Source organism: Choristoneura fumiferana, chromosome 17 (genome assembly GCF_025370935.1).
Source record: "Choristoneura fumiferana chromosome 17, NRCan_CFum_1, whole genome shotgun sequence".
NCBI classification, from domain to species: domain Eukaryota; kingdom Metazoa; phylum Arthropoda; class Insecta; order Lepidoptera; family Tortricidae; genus Choristoneura; species Choristoneura fumiferana.
This window is the reverse complement of record NC_133488.1, coordinates 4,430,106-4,455,191: the sequence shown is the minus strand read 5'-3', so window position 1 is coordinate 4,455,191 and position 25,086 is coordinate 4,430,106. Positions and strand designations below refer to the sequence as shown.

Below are 25,086 nucleotides of genomic sequence, written 5' to 3'. Positions count from 1 at the left end.
TACTTATTCATATGTATTTTAGTTATAAATATATATTAGTATTTTATTTATTTATAGCCGTGATGGCCGAGTGGTTTGACCTATGGCATCTCAAGCAGAGGATCGTGGGCTCAAACCCCGGCTCGCACCTTGAGTTTTTCGAAATTCATGTGCGGAATTACATTTGAAAATTACTGCGAGCTTTACGGTGAAGGAAAACATCGTGAGGAAACCTGCACAAACCTGCTAAGCAATTCAATGGTGTGTGTGAAGTTCCCAATCCGCACTGGGCCCGCGTGGGAACTACGGCCCAAGCCCTCTCATTCTGAGAGGAGGCCTGTGCCCAGCAGTGGGACGTATATAGACTGGGATGACGATGATGATAATGATGATATTGTTATTTTTTGTATTATATTATTTAATGCACTGTATAGTATATAGCTTCCACTATTGTTGACTCTTAAACTCACTCTTTGTCGGCCCCTAACTGATTGCTCCTCTCATCCACTCAAAGGTTGACTGGTAGAGATCACTTAAAGGGATAGTCCGCCTTTGTACAGGTATCTCAAAGTTTGTCGATTGTATTTTGTTTCTTTTCTTTTGTACAATAAAGAGTTTACATACATACACACATACTTTGACCCATTTCAGGTTACTTTTGGCCCATATGAAAACCACATAAAAACAATTGACAAGATTTCATATTTCTAAGACTGTAATTTGATTCGTTCTCTGTATTCTGTATGAAAAGAGAAAGACACTGATTAATTTTTCACTAGGATTATTAATTAATTTATTACAATTTTTTTAAGGTGTACTTATTCTAAATGGGCACAACTCCAAAACTACCACACAATAGATCCATTACTTTAGTCAAGTTTAGTCTAGTCTATAAAAAAAAAGTAATGACGTATATCTGACGTTGACGTTGTAAAAATTTTATTGTGCGTGGCGTGTGGTTTGCATACAGAGGCGGTTTGGTTCTTTCTTGCTCTGAAACTTAAAATATAAGACTTCTACGACGATTTTGGCTATTAATAACGGATACTGATACTGGACTGCAGATAAATACGTCACCTGGCTTTCTTACGGATACGACGGATGATCATAACATTGACGATTTGGAACGAAATACGTTAATCCGTTAAATACGTTAAATATGTCATTCATTAATAATATTGTAATTTTTTTTTGTCGTTTTATTTTTAATATATGGATCTTTTTTGTTTTTAAGTACTCAAATTGTATCGGTTTCACTGTTTTATTGTGTTTTTTTTTTTTAATGTATGATGACCAGATGGTCTCAAAGGAAGACCAGCGCCGTTCGCAAGACCGGCAGATTGCTGATTTGGGACCATTTCGTGACATGCATAACTTATTTTTTTTTTCTCTTTTTACTTCTTTTATCCATTGTTCTCATGTTTGTCACGAATAAATATTTTCTTTCTTTCTTTCTTTCTTTCTTTCTAATCCGGTGCCTTTGATTTTTTGCAATTAGGCACGAAACAATATTTGGCATATTTCGGAGGGGTATATACTTCGTCTATCCATTCTGGTCACAACTACGGGCTGCTAAAATATTATTTGAATCAATAATAACACTAACATGTCGGACGTTCGTTATCTGTCAAGTGTCAGATCCATGTCAAATTAAAAATTATGACGGTCCTTTTTTCTGGTGAAAAAGTTAAAGAAAACATAGCTATCTATTCTGTGGTAGTAATGGCAAATTCTGATATACATATATTTTTAACTTCTTGTATTTTTTTAAAAACTGGAGAAATAGATTAAAATAAATATTTTTCCGTGTTCAGGAGGCAAAACTCTTTCGATTCCTGTATTTAATTTTCAGGTGTAAAAAAAAAGGAAATCTCGTCAATTGTGCAAAAAAACTTTGAGCCTAGCGTGACTTTACATAGTAAGTAAGTTCCCATAAATCCCATTCTTACCTATGACGTACCGTGCTTACTAATTCCGTTGCGGTCAAAGACACGCATGATGACTTGATGAGTGAGCAGGGAAATTCTATGACAGTCTAAGAAGACTGCTTTATTAACTTCTAAGTACGTAAACGATTAAAGTCATACTATAAATGATGATTGACTAATTTATTTCTATTTGAGGTCAAAAAGTTACTCACCCCAGTGCGGATTGGGAACTTTGCACACGTCAGTGAATTTCTTAACGCGTTTGTGCAGGTTTCTTCACAATGTTTTCCTTCACTGTAAATCTCGTAATAATTTTTCAAATGTAGTTATGACATATTGACTGACTATTTGATCTGGTACAATTGCAATTCCGGGATTTTATAAAATTCCCCTGGGAATTCCCAAAATTTATATCGTGGTCTTCGTTGAGGTAATGTAAGAACAACTGTCCAAAATTCCAAAATTTTATCCCTATCCCGTTGGAATATTGGGATAAAAAGTAGCCTATGTGTTATTCCAGATGTCTGAGATGTGTGAGATCTACATACCAAATTTCATCAAAATCCGTCCATCCGTTTTAGCGTGAAGGAGTAACAAACATACACAAACTTTCGCATTTATAATATTAGTAGGATTAGTATAGTAGCTGTTGCTCCGTCCGCGTAGAAGTCGTTTATCCCTATCCCGCGGGAACTATGCAATTTTCCGGGATAAAAACTATCCTATGTCCTTCCCCGGGGCACTAAAGCCTACTGGAACCTTTCCTACCGAGAAACTATCTGTATACCGAATGTCATTACAAACAAACAGACTTAGAAACTTTCACTTATCGTGCCTATTAGTAGGAAGGATTTATGACCCACAGTTATCATTAGGTATTTCATTATAGTTAGTGTTCAGCCTAGGCTTTGCGTGCCAATTGCAGTTAGGCGAGTCTTAGTTTCAAAATTATTATGATAAGTATTCACGCGATGCTCCAAGGGCATATTCAACTGAAGTGAGCGATTTAGACCTGTGATTTAGACAACAGCGGGGCTACTACGAAACTCGAAACTCGAAGTTCGTGTCGTGCGGTCCCTCTGACACTTATACTATTTAATACGAGAGCGAGAGGGACCGCACGACACGAACTTTGAGTTTCGAGTTTCGTTGTAGCCCTGCTGGTCCTATACCACGAAGTGCAAAACTCGAACTTCGTATTTTGCCGTCCCGCTGACGTTTATGTCATTTAATACGCGAGTGAAAGGGACGGTGCTATACGAACTCCGATTTGCGAGTTTCGTATTAGCCCCTCAGTTAGTTACGTATTTAGGCTGCACTTCCACCAGAGATGTACCGTGTGCGATTGTGTTCGGTTGATGTGTAGGTATTTGTTATTTGTATTTGTATTAACCAATAGAAACGCTTCATTTACCTTCTAGTGTTTATCCACGGCTTCGCACACGTAAATCATTAGGTCCAGCAGCTGAATTGATATTCCGGGTTTTTTTTTAAATTCCCGTTGGAATTCCCCAAAATTAAATAGTTGTTTTCATTGACGTTACATTAAAAACAATCATGGCCAAATTTCAGGACTCTAAGCCCAGTGATTGTTGTTTCGAGGTTTTATCCCTATCCCGTGGGTATATCGGAATAAAAAGTATCCTATATTTTAATCCAGGTTATAAACTAACTTTTTGCCAAATTCCATCCAAATCCGTCCGGCCGTTTCAGCGTGAAGAAGTAACAAACATACTCACTCACTCACAAACTTTCACATTTATATCATTTACCTATTACCTATTTCCTCGCTCCTCCGAAATGTTTCCACTAGAGATGAGCTAAGCGAGGATAGGTAAACGAAGCGTTTCTATTTGTTCATGACAAACACATTCCTGGCATAGCTCTAGTGGAAACGCAGCGTGACTTTGATTTCCAAAGAGGCAACTTAAAGTTTGTATCATACTGTATAATCTAAATCGGTTCAGCGGTTTACACGTGAAGAGGTAATAAACAAAGGGAAATTATTAATTGCACATCAAATAAATAATTGCCTATCAATTTATTCTCATCATTTATATACTTTTGTACATCAATTAAATTATTTCAATACAAATAAACGAAATGTTTAGCACATCGACTTTATAACCTACATACATACATTGTTATAAAGTATTGTTATAAAGTCGATGGTTTAGCAAAACTAGTACTGCACATAATTCGAAAATATACAGCAATCTACAATATACAAAAATACTACAATCACATCAAATATACTGACTGCATGGCAAATTAATTAGATTGTGCGTAGATGATACTGATTCTCATAGCAAAATAACATTTATTGTCAATTTGGCACCGGAAAATTAGGTACGACGACGAGCGGAGCGAGGAGGAGCGTTAGGTAGGTACAATTGCGACCACAACGCGCGAGCCGAGCGAGCGAAGCGAGCGCGCCGCGGCAGCGGCCGGCGAAGCGCCAGAACCTAATTTATTTAGGAAATAATTTGGCCCCTACTAGTGCTGGTTATGTAATTTACTTGATGCAAAAGTATATAAATGCTGAAAATAAATTGATAGGTATACATTATATTACGTTGTATAAATAAAATGCTGTTTCATTTATGTAAACCGCTGTGCGTTTTATGAAAATAGAAGTTAGACTTAAATAAAAAAGGGTTACAAAGGTATGATGTGCGTTATTCATTATTAGCTGTGCAATAATAAAAATGCTTTAATTTAAGATAAACAGCGGTACGCCACGAATACAAGTTGCGGTTTATTACGTAATATTTTGAGTGATAAAAAAAGGATTTTTTTTGATGTGCGTTTAAATACTACCCATAAACAAACAGACTTACAGACTTTCGCATTTGTAATATTATTTAGATAATGCAATAATATTCTGGATTCAATTCTGGTAGTCCGGTCAGTATGGTCTCCACAGGACGGAACTCTTCATCGGTTAATGGCATCGACTTGAGCTTGGTACGGATATGTAGTTAGAACTGATCAAGGTAGAGCCAGATTGTCTACACCGCTTCCGCGACTCTCAAAAGGCACCATGATAATTTTATTTTGCACTGGGAATTGGAAAATGGCGCCCCTTGCCATCTGGCGCCTATAGAGCGACCGCTTCTCTTGCTCTAAATACCTCAGGGCCTAAGTACAGTCAACAATTTATAGACTAACATATCCAAAAACTATGTAATTTTGACAATAGTCGAATTGTTAGCCATCTTTTTTTAAAGTCAGTTAAAAAAGCACAAGCATCAAAAAGAGCCTACTTACTTATAAAATATATATTTTACAAAATTTATTCGTAAAATCCTTTTGAACAAAAAACGACCATCAAACATACAGGGTGACTCATATAAGTCATACCTACACTGTTTTGTACGTGTACCGCAAGCAAGGCGTTTACATCCGGTGACAACAAAAAGAGATCTCAATACGGCTATTATTCAATCAGGTCGGCAGTTAGGCCGCATATAACAAACGGACGTACATGTCACGACACTATAAATATGCAGTTTTGTGTCACCTATTTAAAGGAGTGAATGTTACCCAATGCAAAATGATTGAGATGGTGTAGCTATTGTTTCTAATTAATTCTTATAATTTTCTAATTCTCTTCTAATTCCCATTTAAGATTTATATCTGTACAATATATTTATAAGATATTATTTAAAGTGTAATGGTTATATATTCCCCTAATACTAAATAACAGTTTTTATACAGCTACTACCTATACAGCTCTGCAAACGCGGAAAGCTGTATAAGGGGGGCCCTTTTTGCACTTTTAAGGTCTGTATAAGCGCTTATACAGCCTTGAGTATAAAAATGAACTCGAATACAGCTTTTAATACAGCTTGTTATGCTACTTGGGAATGGCGTGACGTCGTAACAACTCTATTCCCACCTATCTCTCGTTTTTAGGGCTCCGTAGCCAAAATGTCAAAAACGGAACCCTTATAGTTTCGCCATGTCTGTCTGTCTCTCAGTCTGTCTATCTCTCTGTCTGTCTGTCTGGACTATAGCCGTAAAGTGGGGGCGATTTTTTTTCTCATCCAACTTTGTAATGTGGGGTATCGTTGGATAGGTTTTTTAAAACCATTAGTTTAACCAGTGATTTGTTTGCAAAATATTCAAGTTTAAATTGCAAATTTTCATTAAAATCGAGCGTCCCCCCCCCCTCTAAAATTTAAACCGGTGGGTGGAAAAATTTGAAAAAAATCAGGATGGTAGGAAGTATATCAAACTTACAAGGAAAACTATAACGGTTAAGTTTTCTTGAGAATTATTAGTAGTTTAAGAGTAAATAGCAGCCTAAGGTATAAAATATACCTAAACTTGGAATATTCCGTACAAAATACGAAATCCTTAGAAAAATATTCTTTAATGTTTTAGTAATGGCTACGGAACCCTATTTCGGGCGTGTCCGACACGCTCTTGGCCGGTTTTTCTAACTCTCGGGGTCATCATCATTCATCGCTATCATTCATGGCTAGGCCTAGGCTATATACCTACGTCCCACTGATGGGAGGGGCCGCCTCTCAGAATAAATTCAAAACAAAGCGGTTGAGAATTCGAGATTTTATCGAAATCCCGTAAGAATATCCGGGTAAAAAGTAGCCCATGTGTCATTCCAGATGCCCAGCTATATACATACCAAATTTTCTTTACAATCTATCAAGTGGTTTTTACGTGAAAGGGTAACAAACATCCATCTATACATCCACACAAACTTACCCGTTTATAAATAACTAGCGTTTACCCGCGGCTTCGTACGCGTAAATCAATAGATACAGCAGTTGAATTGAAATTCCGGGATTTTATTAAATTCTCGTGGGAATTACCTAAAACTACGTCATGGTTTTCATTGACGTTAAATTAAAACACCCATGCCAAATTTCATGCCTCTAAACCCAGCAGCTGATTTCGAGATTGTATCTCTATTTCGTGGGAATATCGGGATAAAAAGTAGCCTAAGTGCTATGCCAGATGTCCAGCTATCTACATACCGAAATTCATGACTCCAAGCCCGGTGGTTATTAGTTCGAGATTTTATCCCTATCCCATGGGAACGTCGGGATAAAAAGTAGTCTATGTGTTAACGTCCCGCTATCTACATACCAAATTTCATGACACTAAGCCCAGCGGTTGTTATTTAGAGTTTTTATCCCTATCCCGTGGGAAAATAATTTCATTCAAATCCGTCCAGCCGTTTCAGCGTGAAGAAGTAACTAACATACTCACTCACTCACTCACAAACTTTCACATTTATAATATTAGTAGGATATTGGTTGAATTGTTGAATAGTGTTAAGATGGTAGGAACTGATCATTTTCAGCCAACTGCCCGAAGGAGTGCTTTGTTTTTACAGCTATATTAGTGCTCAACCAAAATCGCTAAGCAACTTTGTGACCTAATTATAGCCTAATTTGCTAAAACTATTGCGGCTTTGCTGTGGTTGTTCTTTGATTACTTTAGATACATTTTAAAATAGATAAGGCACAGATCTCTTTAGATCCTTGATTCTGTGTAGACTATCTACAAATCAAACATTTATTTACACATATTCGATACACATATAAATACATTAGTTGGCAAAATAAAAAAACTGCATCGTATAAAGTGGGCCCCACTCAGCATAATGTTACGGCAAGCCGCAACGCTATTTTTCAGTAAGATCCAATTAAAATCACATTAATATTCTTGTAAAAAAAACCATTTTGACAAATTATTTACCTAGTTTGGACTCCAGTCCCTCGCAAAGGTTATTAAACTGTAGTTATTGTATTGTTTCCTTATAATTATTGCTGTACGACTACTTTTTTATTATTTATTATTAAGGTAAATATCCCAAAGCCCTCTTGTTCTGAGAGGAGGCCTGTGCCCAGCAGTGGGACGTATATAGGCTGGGATGATGATGATGATGATGATGAAGGTAAATATTGTATTACATGGACTTAGAGTAAAGAAACATGAACTGCAGCAGGTATAGTCACTACGTGTGTTACATAGATTATAATGAATGACTTATACTTAGTTAAAGGTAAGAGACGGTAACTTCTCTCGGCAGTCTTTTGATTAGTCTGGCTAAAGAGTATCCAATAATGTTTTTTTTTTTTTTTTCGACTGGACGGCAAACGAGCCAGTGGCTCTCCTGATGGTAAGAGATCACCACCGCCCATAAACATCTGCAACACCAGCGGTATTGCAGATGCGTTGCCAACCTAGAGGCCTAAGATGGTATACCTCTAGTGCCAGTAATTTCACCGGCTGTCTTACTCTCCACGCCGAAACACAACAGTGCAAGCACTGCTGCTTCACGGCAGGATTAGCGAGCAAGATGGTGGTAGCAATCCGGGCGGACCGTGCACAAGGTCCTACCACCTGCAAAAAACGTTTCACAAACACTTTATTTGACAGCCCTTTGCTTTACCTATACGCTAATACATAATCTTTTGAGCTCCTTTTTCGCTCACTGATTCAGCCACTGTTTCCATATCCATTGTGTGTTCGGAAGGAGGAAGATTATTTATTAAAATAATTAAAAAAACAAATGAATAAAACACGTCCAGCCAGTCTCTGTCGATTGTCCATAGACAATATTTATTTTGAATAAAATGCCGATTGAGCCGTAGACAAACATTACATACATATTGGAAAAAGTTGGCTCCTCGAATCAAGCAACTTGCGACACCCGAATCTAATTTACGCCGTCTAATTCACAGAAATACGTGTTTTAATCATGTTACGTTATATTGCGTGTGTTTACTTAGAACCTATTTATATTAAGTCGAAGCCTCTGGTCGGTAGTTGTACAAAAACTACCAACTACAACTAAAAACTGACACAAACCTGCGAAGCAACTGAATGGTGTGTGTGAAGCTCTCAAACCACAATGGGCCCGCGTAGGAACTACGACCCAAACCCTCTTGTTCTGAGATGTAGGCTGGGATGATGATGATGATGATGAAAATATATTCAAAGGTTGACTGGTAGAGATCCCTTAAAGGGATAAGTTCGCCTTTGTACATATATCTCAATGTTTGTTAATTGTGTTTATTACTTATTTTTTACAATAAAGAGTTTACATACATACATATATACAGATTGCTCGACACCATATGATTTATTTGCAGAAAATATGCAAATATCCACGAAGCCCTAATGCATGAAACTACCGTGAGACTCACTCATATTTTATATAATGACCCGGAAACTCACGTCTTAAATCGAGTTTAGCTCGACATGTTTCGGGCTAATCCATATCCGGGCGCGCAGTGCGCGTGTTGCAGCAGCCGCTGAGTCGCGTTGCTCCGAAGACGAAGGGCTACGGATTAGCCCGAAACATGTCGAGCTAAACTCGATTTAAGACGTGAGTTATCCGGGTCATTATATAAAATATAAGCCTTAATGCGTTGAAAATTACTTTGCAAACTTGTACGATGCCATTGTCGCAGAGGTAAACATTACAATTAAAATTTGCGAACACAAGCCGAGACGATCACGAACAAAACATGCCCACGCTTATCCCAAATCAAATATTGCAAGTGTCTACATATTCGTAAACACTTGTGCAAATCTTGTAACTCTGTGTCGTAAAATGTAAAAACTTAAACCTTATTTGTATTTAGATACCACTCAGAGTCCAACGGTTCGTGGAAAACAAATGACGGCTGCGTCTGTCATTAAAATCAGAATGAATATACTTTATTGTTATGGAAATAAGCGCTACTTTGCAACGGTTTATTGTTACAGCGTGTTTAATGCATGACTGCAAACGGTGCATTATTTTGTATATTGTTTGCGCAGTTGAATTTCGAATTTATGGGTAACTTTTATTGCGTTTATAGTGAACTAGCTTTTGCCCGCGACTTCGTCCGCGTGGAATAGTAACTTTGGAAAGTTTTTAATTTATTTAGGGTACCTATTCTGCCAATAATAGAACATAGAAACTTTTACGGTTTATGAAAAAATAACATATTTTAATACATTGCTTTATTTATTGATGTATTTTTTATGTTCTATCATCAATAGTTTCACAGCGCATGCGATGAAAAATGTTTTATGGCAACTTATTTTACACTTTGAGTTACATTATTGAAGTTTTACTACGGAACCCCAATTTTTTTCTGGTAATAAATATAGTCAATGGAACTTTGGAATAATTTAGCATTCTAAAAGTGAAATAGTTTTTAAAATCGGTCTAATAGTTTTTGAGTTAATTCGTAACAAACATAAAAAAATACAAACATATTATAAAAATCCAAAAATCCAAATCTTTCCTCTTTATTAGTATAGAAGTATAAAACGGCCAGTGCAATCTAGATAAAATGACTGCCTCCTCTCAAAAAAAGAGGATTATGGCCGTAGGTCCTACGCGGAACCATTGCGGATTGAGAACTCAAACTCGCGATTGAATTTGTTCGCAGGTGTATGCAGATTTTCTCACGATTTTTTCCCTCACCGTAAAGCTCATACTAAATTCGAAATTTAATTCCACACATTAACTTTCAAAAAAGTCAGAGCTGCAAGCCCGGGCATGAACCCATGATCCTCTGCTTGAAAGGCCATAGGTCTAACAATTGAGCAAAATTTTAAAGAAAGTTTAAAATCCGAACTTTGTTTTAATTTGGGACACTTAATAACTCTATTACGCATATTTTATTTTACAAATTTATCGGCCTAGTCTGTGACCCCCTGTGTGTGTGGGGTGTGGCCCTCTTGTTCTGAGAGGAGGCCTGTGCCCAGCAGTGGGACGTATATAGGCTGGGATGATGATGATGATGATGAGTCTGTGACCTACTTAAAATATAGAACAAACACAACTCAGGCGCGGTCGCAGCCTGAAATTTTGGAGGGGGTCATAATAAGTAATATAAATCGCGGCTAGCACATTATGTTTTATTTTAATTTTTTAAATTTTTAGAACTTTTCAAATTGACGTGTACGATTTCGGGGGGTGGAGGGGTCATGTCCCCTGTGACCCCCCGGCCTTCGGACCGCGCCGGCACAACTGCTAATCTATTCCTGTTACCGACCGCAGTACTATGGAACCCTATAAAGTTGTCTACATTCATACGATAGCCAGGAACAGTGAGGTTCTAAGCGCATATGACGCGACATTCTAATTTTTGCAAAACATCACACTTCCAACATGCAAAAAGTAGTTAGTTTCGAATACATTTAATTTTCTGTGCTGACATTTAGTAAATATGCTAAGCTATTTACGTTAGTCACTAATTCTGTTAGCCTTCTAGAACCTCAAGAGATATTGACATAGCCAAATATGATACAGTGTCAATTTATCACTCCTGAATTGCACTTGCGGCATAATTTTAAATTAAATATATTTTAGTATGGTGTTTGGGAATTTACAAATCATCAAAACCTACTTAGTAAGTATGTTCAGTTATAGATCTTTTGTTCCTACTGTCATTGCGGTTTGATAATATCGGGTAGGATAATGGTATCGGGTAGATGTAATGTAGAGCCAACTAAAATCGATACGAACCTAAGTCGAACTTCACCGGTCTGAATTTTAAAATGAAACTTATTTCATAATAAATTTAGTATTAGATAATATATTGGACAGGCTATTTTTAATTATTCAAAAAAAAATGTTTTTATAAAACCATTTACTATTAACATACCTACTAAGTTTATTATAAAACACGTTTCATTCTACCAGACCGATGAAGTTCAATTTAAGTTCGGATCTTAGACCAATAAAAAATATTGAGACTATACTTTGTAGTTTTGACTCTACGCGTTAATTTTTTAGGTACTAGCGCCACCTGTGATCAGCTCTATAGAACTTCTTTGTCATTAACATCGCTGCAATGCTATCGTAAGCTGTGTATCGCCGATAAGATATTGAAGTTTGCTACTTTACCAGTAGATGGCGTTTGTAGACGATAAACTTTTATTCTTCTCTTCAAAAGTGGACTTCCTCAGGATGGCCCAACAGTGGGACATAGTTATTTTGTATTATGTATTATTTTTAACACTCTTATTTTAGTTTGACCTGTTATTAATAATGTAATGTTGCAATTTTTATACAATTTTAATAGTCCAATTTACTTGTTATTCGTTGTGTACGAGTACGTGTAATTTTATATTATAACACAGCAAAAATAAAGGGCATTCAATGTAAAAGTTTAGACAAAAAAAATATCTGGAACTTATTATATTATAGCTACCTTTTTCACATTACACTGAAATGGGGTAAATATACGAGTGATCGTCATTATCCCAAAAGTTGCCCTTGTATTTTATTAGCAACTAGCAGTTGCCTGCGACTCCATCCGCGCTCCGCGCCCCTTATTCCCCGTACATAACCAACTTCCATTACTAGCACTGGGAGAGGATAAATATTTTTTTCACACCTCTCCTTCAGAAAAGTAACTTTTCCTCCCTGACGAGAGGGAGCAAAGTGCAACTTTTCTGTTCAAGGCTTTTCTAAGTGTTTTATCGCAAATGCCATTTTTTGAAGTTGATAATTGCAAAGCCACGCCATTTTCTATGCTGGTATTTTTTTTTTCAAGTTTCTTAATGCTCGGTGTGCAAAGTTGTATGAGCCACTCGGGAGAAAAAATATTTTCATCTCGGGCGATAACGCTTGAATCCCTCATTACGCTCAGGATTCTATTGTAGAATCATTCGCTACATTCGGGATTCAATGTACGCCCTCGCCGTAAGTAACACCTTGCTCCTTTTTGACACAAATAACTATTTCCACAAAACCAACGTTATGGCCGGTAATGTACGAGGAAAAATAATTCATAGTACAATACCCGGTTTTGTAGTAGGATTCTTTAATGCCTTGTACAGAACAAGCTTCAGTAAAAAAGCATATTACTGAAGCTTATTTTCACAATTGCGTTTTTTCCCAATATTAATCGACACAGAAAAAAAATCGACGGAGCTCCGCTCACGCGGAGCTCCTGCTTTTGTGTAGTTTCGGCCCATCGGGCCGATGCCAACTTAACATAACCTAAATCTACTTATGTTTCTGTATCGATTAAACTTGGGAAAAAACGCGATTGTGAAAATAAGCTTTAGTAAAAAAGTATAGTTCTGTACAAGGCATTAAAGAATCCTACTCCAAAACCCGGTATTGTACTCGTACTATGAATTATTTTTCCTCGTACATTACCGGCGCATGACGTTGGTTTTGTACAAGGAAAAAAAATCCTTGTACAAAACCGGTCTTGGAGTAGGAATTATTTGTCCTCTCCCAGTGCTGGTAATGGAAGTTGGTTATGTACCGAACAAGGGATCCGCGCGCGTAGGATTCGCGTATCGCTATCGACTCTATCTCGCGAAACTATGCATTTGTCCGGGATACTATTCTGTCCTTCCCCGGGACTTGAACTATCTGTACTGTATACCGAATTGAAACCAAATCGGTTTCGTGGTTTAGACGTGAAGAGGCATTAGCATTTGTAATAAATATTAGTGGGGTATAGGTGGTGTCATCTATTGGGCGTTAGCGTGTCGAGCACTGGGACGTTACTTTATTCGAATACCCTAAAGCTCTAAAGTTTCATTTTGACATACTCGTACATACATACATCTACTCCACATTTCACATTCATAGGTATAGTCATTCACGATGCCGCGTGCCGTGGTTCTTATTGCAATGTCATTAATGTCTAATTTTGATAAAATCACGCGTCTTCGTGGATGGTACTAGAAGAAGAAAAATGTGACATCGATTTTAATTCTCGATTATTTTTATATCCATAGCATTTGACTCTACAACTCTACATTCGACCGAAAGGCCGATTTGTGAACTAAACCGCAAAATGCTAAACCTAAATAATATTAAATGAAACGTTATTAGGGTTCCGTGCCCAAAGGGTAAAAACGGAAATCCTATTATTAAGACTTCGCTGTTCGTCTGTCCGTCCGTCACCAGACTGTATCTCATGAACCGTGATAGTTAGACAGTTGAAATTTTCACAGATTATGTATAACTGTAGCCGCTATAACAATAAATACTAAAAACACTTCTCTTCTTCTTGTTGCTCGCTAATCCTGCCGTGAAGCAGCAGTGCTTGCACTGTTGTGTTTCGGCGTGGAGAGTAAGACAGCCGGTCAAATTACTGGCACTTGAGGTATCCCATCTTAGGCCTCTAGGTTGGCAACGCATCTGCAATACCCCTGGTGTTGCAGATGTTTATGGGCGGTGGTGATCTCTTACCATCAGGAGGCCCACTTGCTCGTTTGCCATCCAGTCGAATAAAAAAAAATAACAAACGTGATTTTTTTGCCGTTTTTTGCTAATGTCTAATGAATGAAAAAAATTACCTCATTGACTTTCATGCCAGATTCTTCTCAACAGAGTTTTTGCCGAACCGGTGGTAGATTTTTTTTGGACAGTCATAAGTGCTTGTTATAGCCTAAATTGAAAAAAAATATTTTGGCTTTGACTGACTTTGAATGTTTTATAAATGGTACCTTCGTGTGCGAGTCCGACTCGCACTTGTCCGGTTTCTTAACCTATTTTTTTCTCGAGGTTGGTTCAATCAAACTTGCTACAAAGTATCATTCGATAGTTAGATGGTTCTCGGTATTTCCTACTTTGCTATGGAAAAAAGGGCGCCTATTCTAAAACCGTGCGAGATTCCGACATTAAAAAAAGAAGACTCTAATTTGACTGTTTTTTTTGTCTGTTCCGGTTACCTTTTTGATTTGAACTCTGTCATTTATGGAACGATTTGAAAAAATGTTTTTCTTTAAAGATTAGTGATGTCATGCGATTGAATGGGATTCACTTTCAGTAGGTAGTTTCATATATAAAGAGACTCTATATACCTCTCCATTTGAATTGTCATAACTACTTAGGCCATTTTAAAGAAAAATATAAAACTGAATCGACAAAAAACACGTGGTGGCTGCAAATGATTCCGAAATTCAACAAGGTAGATTTGATTTCGTTTGGCTGAACACCACTGTAATTGTTTCCCGGGATCTTAAACTGTGGTTAATAAATGTATCCATATATAGATCTACCTATGTTTAATTAAAGTGTACCGCGTCAAAGGCATGGCTACATTTGAGTTGAAAATTCTGACTAAAAACCTTTACAGGAACGTTTAGCCCAACTAACCAAATAACCTAAAATATTCCGGAAAAAACTTAAGACACCCTGTAAAACATCAAACATTTCACGGACAGCTTATAAAAATGCAATTCTGTAGAGGAGGACAAACAGCTTGACATCCGCCGGACATCAGTACGACAGCATTCTACAAGCCGAAAACGAACACGCTTCGTGCTCGCTTAGTTAAAAGGTTTTCACACTAATACCGCCATACAAATGGGAAAATCATTCACAAATCTCAGAATAACCCCCGCTCGCGTCACCACGCAAACCGCGCATGCGTCCCCCCTCCCCCCACCTTCCCCCCTCACTCGTTTGCCATCCTGAACGCGCTGAAACGCGAACCGGTCGCTCTCTCAACCACCTCTAATTTATTACTTTACAACCCTCACAAAATGTCTATTTACCATTATCAGACCATCCTAGGCCTGCTTAGTAATGTAACGTAGTTTGTGACTCGCGTTGTTAAAGTTTAAGTAGTTTTGTTAAGTTTTCCAAGCGTTTTCCTTTTGAAATTTACAATATGGTGTCGAAAAGCGGTCATGTTTTGGTGTGGGAACAAGCTGGGTTGGAAGACCAGAGGCCAAAAAATCAGAGCAGTAAGTTCTTTTCAATGTATGTAACAGTATTTACTACCTATTTAGTTTTAGTATTGAAGAATAAATTGGTCGGGTTTTGGTAGGGTCAAAGCCTGCTAATAGAACGAAGTTTAAATTCCCGCGCGACTGCATTTTGTTTTTTCATTTTATTTCGAGACACATCGCATTGAAAACGCAACATATATGTGGCTATTTATTCGATCGATAGGCAATGTTTTTTGTTATCTTGCTAATAATAACTGCTAGTTATTTACTACTGACTGGGCACGCTGTGATGCACTTAATTTACTTGCTGTAAGTATTTTACGCATCAAATTGACAAAATGTCGATGTCGCACGCCGGCGTTGCTTAGCAACGCGTAACGTGGCGTTAACCTTTGGTCCTCAGAAAATACTGAACGGATATGATGTTCAAATAAGTTCTTACTATAAGAAAAATAGTTTATTTTGGAGGAACTGCATGGACACGCATATTTTGCATAAGCTTAGCTATCGTAAGGTCGCGGGTGAGCGAGGAAATTCTTTTAGTTCATTAGTTTCTATATAATGTCGTTTAGAACTCGAAACAAAAGATTGGTTTTCTTTTTCTTTCTTGCTTGAATCTTTAGGAAAACGAAGTAAACCGACACGAGTCCCGAGCGTCCCGACCCGAGTGACTTTTTGTTTCGAATTGTAGGTACTTTTGTAATAAAATGTCATGCACCCCCTTGCTACAACGACGTTAGCACACGCAAGGCATGCTTATCAAGATAGGGAAAACCTGTCACTAATCCAACAACTACCGTATTTAAGGGTACCTATGGTAAAAGAAAAAAAACGAAAGAGCAATGTTTTATACAACAATACAAATATTCTTTATTGGACACCACAAATCAGTTCAAAAAATGTATAATATAAACACAAAATCAAGGTAGACAATAGGCGGTCTTATCGCTTAAAAAGCGCTCTCTTCCAGACAACCATTTGGGCACAAGATCTTATCATTGTCACAAGTAGGTGGCGGAAACAGACAAAATGTATATATAGGCTGGGATGATGAAACGTAGAACGACTGAGGACAGAGCAGAGTTGAGATGGCAGTGTCAAGAAATGAGCCTTGACGAGGTTTTTGAAAATACTTACTTAATTAATACTTTTATCCGTTGGAGAATACGATTCAATCAATCAAATAAAAAGGCGACCGGATAGCCAAGTGGTTAGAGAACCTTACTATGAAGCTTGAGGTCCCGGGTTCGATTCCTGGCCGGGGCAGATATTTTTCTGAATAATAGGTACGAATTAAGTACGTGTTCATTTATAAACTATGCTTAATTGTGGCCTGTACCCATAATACAAGCTTTGCTTAGTTTGGGACAAGGTCAATTGGTGTTAATTGTCCCATGTTATTATTTATTATCTTAATTAAGTAAGTAAGTAATTAAATAAACTTAATTATAGCAACTTTGGTACTAAGTTATCACTCGACAAAATCTAAAGTGGCTCTCTTATCCCGTAAAGCTGCCACCGATAAAGATACAAACAAAAATTGGAATATTTATTTGTTTTTTGCGCGATGAAGTATAGAATAGATATACTGACGTAAAATACTCAGCACTTAGAGATATGACCTGGATTTCAAATTATAAAAATGTGTCACCTTGATTGGATGACGTCAATGCGCCTCATTAAATATTATACTAAAAAAAATACAAACAATATATACCTTTTATATTACCCGCAACTCTTTCTGCGAAGAATTCATTTATCGCTATCTCGTGGGAACTATGTTTTTTTCCGGAAATAAAACATTCCATTCCAAGTTTCATCTAAATCGGCTGACCAAAATAAGGCAAACGTACAGAGTTACTTTCTCAGTCATACATAAATAATAATACATATTATTAAGGATTATTTAGGCATGGGATATCCAAAAATTTATCAATTGGTATAACACGCTGCATGTTTCTTAAATAGTACATGCATTTGACGAAACTATCTCTTAACAAAAATATCAGGTACGCATACCTGTTTAAAATGTAGAGCATTCATAGGAATAGCTATTTATTTATAAAAATGTATCTTGAGTCAGTAAGCAATGCACACATGCGTATATCGCAAGTCAAAAAAGGTACATTGACGCTGTGTGAGTGAGTGACATATACGACCCACGTCGCATCAATTCATCAGGTTATTATCCACTCGACGTATTCAGATCAAGTGATATGCTTTGACAGACATGGTTGTAAAAACTGCACGTGCCTTTATGCTTTTGATAGGCGCTGATTTTTCGACTTAAACATGCTACTAGCTACCGGTATTATCAAATCAACTAAAATTAACATTAGAATTTTTATTTAAAAAAACAGGTAGAATATTCCCCCGAAGGACCATGGTCCTGCGATCCGGATTTCGTGCACAACACTCAATATTGGCCGTCGCAGAGGCAGTATTGCATTCTTGGATTAATTATGAGCGAAATTATTGGTCGTTACACGCATTTATTGCCATTTTATGTTTGGGAATATGTAATGAAGAGATGCTCGAGGAAATAAGATTTTTATGACTCAATCTTCGCCATTTACGGGACTCGTGAATGTAGTGGCCTGAAGGATAAGTTTTTGTAAAAAAATGTACGGAATCAAGCTAAACGAAACAGTTTTAAAAGAGTATAGTTTTTTGTTATAGGTATATATCGCTAGTTGTTGCCCCCGACTTTCTCTACGAAAAATTAGTTTTTCGCGCGCGTGCGAAAACTATACAATTTTCCGGGATAAAAACTATCCCTAAGCATCATTATCCTTTTCAGGATCCTAAACTATCTTCACACTTTTTATCCATAGGAGCACTAGATAGATACTATCAATAAGTATTCAGCTAAATTAACATAATAAACATAAGAACTATCTATTAAGTGTCAGATCCAATCGTAGTGTTGTGAAGTTAATTATTGCTGCAGATTTAAGCACTCCGATTAATTAAACCGTGTTTTTTTACAAATTTAGAACGTGATTGTCTGCTATTCTCCAGTCATTTGTGTACTCGGTCTAACAACGCTTGTCCTTATATGCAACGCTTGTTATTATTTTGTATTATATGTGTAAATAAATGTTTCTCTCTCTCTCTCTCTCTCTCTCTCATTATTTGATAATTTCAGCCGCCTCTTTTTTGGGGTGACATTTTTTTATAAATGGGCTGTAGATTTTGGTGGAATTTTCAATTATTTTTTAAGATGTCCTGTACTTACGTCTTAGATAACCTGTAAACTGTAACAGAATCTCAACAAAAATGTGCCCACGAAAATCATACGCTCGAATAAAGACCCTTTAACGAAAAGTATATAAACCGGTGATAGCGGATAGTGAACTCAGCTCTCCAAATTCTATTGGCAACAGCTTCCGCACATGTCTATTGGCTTTGCTTTACTTTTTTTTCGCGTCTAGCCTAAGCCCAAACAGTCCCATTCATTGCGCAATGGCACGTCACAACGCACATCGCCGCGCGTGCTGAGAAAATTATGAAGTTGTTTAACACCGCCCATCGTCTACGTCACTATTCGTGATCCGACAAGCTTTGTATCATCAAGCAATGAGGGCTATCGTTTTTTGTCTCACTAGATGGCGCACTGTTGCGTGAGGTTTTTAAGTGTGGCTTTCAGAGTCTGTTATTACGGGCGTTAAAACAAAGTTTAGATTAAAATCATATTTAAAACACCTTAAAACCGTACCTTAAAAATATCCAGCAACCACAGTGTTGCTAAGTCCCGTTTTGTTCGGAAAAAAGTTTCCGAAAGACAAAACTGTCTCAAAACACAGACATTCATTGCCCCGTAACGCATAATTGCCATAATTAATTTCAGGTTATGCAAAATATTCACAAAAAAAATCTTATTATAAATAAACCCGCGAAGCTCACCCAAAAACTATGAGATTTGACATTTCGGAGACCTCGCGCTACACTAGCGCCTCTAGCGGCGAATTCATTCGCGATAGCCCTCATTTGATTCCTGGGGGGCTACTACGAAATTCAAAAATCGAAGTTCGTATCGTACCTAGCTACCGTCCCTCTCACTCTCGTATTAAATAATATTAGCGTCAATGGGACGGCGCAATACGAAGTTCGAATTTTGCACTTTGTAGTATACACAAAACTCACAGAACCACAATAGTAATATGTATGTTATTTTATTGTCTATAAGATGTTTATCGAATGACGTGGTGAAAACGTCACTATGACGGAGTTCTGTGGCTGTCTAGGACGTAGAGTCACCAGCACCAATATCTGACACAACAAAGCGTGCGTATATGCGTGATACGTCTCTTTCTAGGGCCGGTAGGACATGTCCGATATTTTGCACGCTCTGCTGAGGCAGATATTAATTCAAGTGAATGCATTATTTACCAAAAACTAATTTTTACTTAAATAGATGTGTTCATTAAAAAATAAACATTTCTTGAACTGTGATCTGTGACAAAGGTCTTCTCTATTTCCTCCTTGACCCTGTCATTATCGCAAATCGAAGCGGAAATTAATGATGATCTGCCCGATAGGCAAAGGCACTCAGTCCCATTCAATCAGGCAAGTCAAACTCGTCATTATTTTACTCTGTATGCAATTTGATTAAACTTTAAGCTGCTTTGTTAAACTAGCTACCTACGCGTTATTGTAAAGCTGCAATATACCTAAAAGGTTGCCGATTTTTAATCGCATTTTTATGTAATGGAACGCAATTTGAGCTGATTCAAGCAAAAACAAGACCGTGTTCACTGTCCGTGGCGATCACAATAGTGTCGGAGACCTTGGCCGCTAAACTAGGTATTTGATATGTCATCCACGTAGTCAGCCTAGATTATTCTCATACTGCTTATCACTATTTGGATGCAGAAATACCTATCCAAGGAGAAACTTACGAATATTATTCATAGAAATTTTGCAAAAAAAAAACTAATTTATTGGTAATTTATGTGAAATCATTAAAAAGTAAGCATTCAATATTTTATTAAAATGCAGTCAGCTGCAGAGAATGTGGCCCACTGCGGTACATACTTATGTATATCGTCGTGGGGATCACATTTCTCTGCAGCGAACTGTGCCCTTTCTTTCGAGGTGTTTCTTGAGAGAAACGATTGGAAAACATGAAGAAAAATCAAGAAAATAATAATTTTGTCACATTATTATTGATTGAGGGTAATTTGTTGGCCGAGACATAACTGTTATTTTAGTTACTTATTAAATAATTTATACACTGATAGGTACCTACCCTTAACAGACGCTTTATTGTCTTACGCACTTTGGAATCGCAATTTTTTCCCCATCTCTTTCTACCGTCGTTTTATACAGTGTGACAGAAAGAAGTGGTGATAACGATTGTGATTCCGAGTTTGTTAGACCATAAGGCCTTTGGTCTCCGCAGCCATACAATACCGTCTCATCACTCGTTGCATTTGAAATGCTTCATACGTTGCAATCAATTTCAGAGTAGTGTAGGAATATTTACTTTTATGGTTCAATAGTCGAAGTAAGTACTGTCATTTCGGCTTCACCCAAGAGCCATAGGTAAAAAGTATTTTCTTTTCACACTTGAGAATAGTGCCAACTGGCATGCGTTTCGCGTTTGTATCGATACGAACGTGTTGACGGCGCTTTTAAAAAACTCAGTGTGCAAAGGTTGAAAATTGTATCTTTCCGATTTTCAATTGTTTATAGCCAAAATCCCAAATAGCAAATTTGTGCCTCTATTTTTACCATCTCCTTTTATTGGTTACTATAAATCTATGAGTTTCAGTCGTGTGTTTCTTGTTACATGTGGTAAAAATAGACATTGCAACTTTCTTGGCAAATGGCAAGGAATGAATTAAACAGATACCCGTTTTTTAAATTTTCTGCACAGAAGTATTTAAGCTTTGATATTTTACTTAGAAGCTTATGCGTTCATATGAAAAATAACCATTGGTGTGAATAATCATTGTCAGATTTATTTTTTTCCACGAAATCTGATTGACTTCTGGACCATTAGGTATAAGTATTATTTTTAAGAAGCACTGTTCGTACATATTTGTTTATTTCAACGTGTGTATAGCTTTTGAAACGATAGTTACTTACCTATTTGATGGCTCGCAGTATAGTATTCTTAGAAATAAATGTAATAAAAAGTTAATATTGGATGTGGATGTTGTAGAGAACAAACATGCATTAGCTTATCTACGTAAAGTAGGTATCTGCTCGATTTTCACAAATATGTAAGTGCAGTAATAAGTATGGAGGTATATATGTAGCTACCTACTACATTTATATATTTGTTTTTTATTAATATTAACAGTTACAGTTAATAATTAATCTGTTTTTCAATGCTACCTAAATCTACTTTGTGTATGTTCGTGTTTTTTAATTACGAGTACAGTCTCGGCGTTTTCGTTTAATCGTGTCAGCTACCTCCGGAACGGAGCGAACTCGCGCAAGTAAACTAGTATAGAATACGAGCGTCAACCAATATCAGTACCACTACCATGAGTTTACAGTGACCGTACTCGATAGCGACGGCGTAAATTATTTGTAGAGGCGCTGTACAATTCTGTACCCCTAGTGTAAGTTTTCGGTTAGAAAATACGTCTCGATCGCGTTCGTGTTAAAATCACAATTTATATAGAAACATGAACAGCGCCTCTAGCGGAACGTTTACGATGTTCGTGTTTCCATACAAATTGAGATTTTAACGCGAACGCGATCGAGACGTGTTTTGTGACCGAAAAAATACACTAAGGGCACTCCATACAAATAATTTACGCCGTCGCTATCGAGTACGGTCACTGTAAACTAATGGTAGTGGTACTGAACGTCACTAGGCTGGAACCCCCTACGTGGGTGTCACTTGACATCGTTGATAAATTGAGTCCGCTGGCATATTTACATCATTTGCGATAATTTTGCGACTACAGGATAAGTCCATAATTTCTTACAATGTTTAAGTAGTCAAAAGATAAAAACATGACATTTACGGCGAAGTGTAAAAAGTTGAGTTTTACAAGATAGCCGCGTGACTTATAGGCTTGATTTTTGCCACGTTCAACAATGCCTAGTACTCTGATACTTTTAGTGCATGAATTTTTTCTACATAGGTTTTATTTGACGATATTTCAATGCATTTCTTACAGCAGCGTATTTGACTAACTAAAAATTTCACTTTTTTCACTACGTAAATAAACATACTTAGCTTATTATTTTAAATGATTGCTTCACTCAACTGGTGTTTACATCAGACATTCAGTAGTAATTTAATGTTGGTGATTTTCATTATTTATTCAGTACACGTTAATTGGCATCTTGGCAAACCAGAAATAAATGGATTGCCAAGTTTACTACTGATGCCGGTATCTGTTTGAAATATGACTCGGAAATATATTGCCAAGTTAATATGTGAAGAGAAATAAAATAAATGAGGAAGTTTGCCTTTGGTATTTTTAAACTTAAAATAATTGCTGTTCGTTAGGATACCTACAGCTTACGTACGTGCCGTGAGCTAGTTGTAGATACGTATCAAATTATGTAAAGTTTGAAAAGAATAATGGACGGAATGGATACCTACTTTATGTTCATTTCATAACCTAACCAACATAAAGTAGGAAAACCCCCGACTTTGTCACTTTAAAGTTCATTATCTCAAAAACGGCTGAACCAATTTTAATGAAACATGTATAAGAACCATGGCTAGAAAACCTGATTTCAAATAAAAAAACAGCATTCAAATCAGTCCAACCGTTTAAGAGCTACGGTACCACAGACAGACAGACAGACACACATAGCGGTCAAACTTATAACACCCCTCTTTTTGCGTTGGGGGTTAAAAATAAACCTAACCTAAGTGATACTCCACATTCCTCCCGTTTTCCTTTCATATTAAATTTAGTGTGAAATAATAAGTAGTTAGCTATTTAAAATGTTGTATCCTTGTATCTAATAAGTAATAAGTAGATCGTTTGCTATTGAATAATCACGAGTGTTAATTAACTATCTGTGTATGATGTATTAGTGCGGTTTCATTAGTTAACCAATATCAATTATGTAATTCCTTAAATAAATATCAAGTAATTTTTCAATTGAGCAGGAAAACCAAATAACACGCTCATCAACAAAATACCTACATATGTATTTAATTGCTAAAAATTTAAACAAATATAATAAGTAGGCACAGTCAAGTGCAAAAATGTGTGCAACAAATACCTATGTATCTATTTGAACTACCCAAAAATGTGTTACCAGTAGGTACCATGACCTTATTACGTCGGGATCGTCGTCTGTGGCACATATTTTTGAAGCTTTAGATAACTTACCTACATCTGGGTAATTAGTCCAAACTAATCATATTCTCAGGAGCTCGCACTCGCAGCGATAAGTGCGGACATTTGGAAAAAAAACCCACTTGACCGCAGTATGGACAACTGGGCAAAAAATCACAATAGTTTACAGAGTGAACAAAGGAGTGCGGGGCAACTAGGACAGTATTTTTGTTAGTTGTACAAAATAAAGATAATTAATCATTTATCTTCTTCCCCAGGCGGCCTCGGCACTCGGCACTGGGTGACATTCATGCTGTTCCTCGGCATGGCGAACGCCTACATCATGAGGACGAACATGTCGGTGGCCATCGTTGCCATGGTCAACCACACGGCGCTGCCCGTCGACCACGAAGCCATGGACACCGAGTGCGGAGACGTCTACAACAGCAGTAGTAGTGTGAGTATAGGAATTACTAGAGTCGTGTAGGAAAGGAATAGGTACTTAGTAGTTAGCTAGTCCATAAAGCGATGAACACCGAGCGCGGAGATGTCTACAACTGCAGTAGTAGTGAGAGTGTACATATAGAAATACAATACGTAGATTCAAGTCGTGTAGGAATATAGGAATATGTAGTAGTTAGCTAGTCCATAAATCCATGAACACCGAGCGCGGAGATGTCTACAACTGCAGTAGTACCTATTGTACTACCTATATAACTCTTTATTGTACATAAAAATAACAATTTACATTGCGAGATCGATGTATAACGGAGAAGTAGTAGTGTGAGTATAGGAATAACTAGAGTCGAGTAGGAATATAGGAACAAGTAGAAGTAGGTAGTCCACGAAGCCATGGACACTAAGTGTAGAGACGTCTACAACAGAATAGTAGTGTATATGTAAATATAGGTACTATAGTTATATATAAATTACTTAAAATAAGATTGCTTGTTACTGCAGTAATGGGAATTACTAAAATAATAAAAATCACTTAAATTTATTTTTATAAATTAAAGCCGACAATAAAGCATGGAGATCACCCGATGGATACATACACACACAACTACAGCACCAATGGAACTGCTGATGCGTTGCCGGCCTTGCAAAGCACGGTAGGTATACTTGCCTTTTAAAGGCACCAGTTGTAGCATGTTGGAAATACTCTATATACAACCATCAGTCCATATTACATTTTGCATGTAACTGAAACAGCATGTTGAAGGAGTACT

At 37.1% G+C, this 25,086-nt stretch overlaps 1 protein-coding gene across 4 annotated transcripts in view; it reads left to right on the top strand.

Annotated features, from left to right (window-relative positions):
• LOC141436806 (putative inorganic phosphate cotransporter) overlaps positions 1 to 25,086 on the top strand; it is an 87,138-nt gene that overhangs the window by 47,986 nt on the left and 14,066 nt on the right. Inside the window, exons 1-3 of one of the 4 annotated variants that reach the window (XM_074099868.1) lie at positions 15,338 to 15,608; positions 24,136 to 24,314; positions 24,874 to 24,969. In XM_074099868.1, coding sequence (XP_073955969.1) covers positions 15,533 to 15,608; positions 24,136 to 24,314; positions 24,874 to 24,969 — 351 coding nt within the window. In that variant the 5' untranslated portion in view covers positions 15,338 to 15,532. Of the gene's footprint in view, positions 1 to 15,337; positions 15,609 to 24,135; positions 24,315 to 24,873; positions 24,970 to 25,086 lie in introns of those variants that run through there. The other 3 variants (XM_074099867.1, XM_074099870.1, XM_074099869.1) reach the window with 3 other exon arrangements.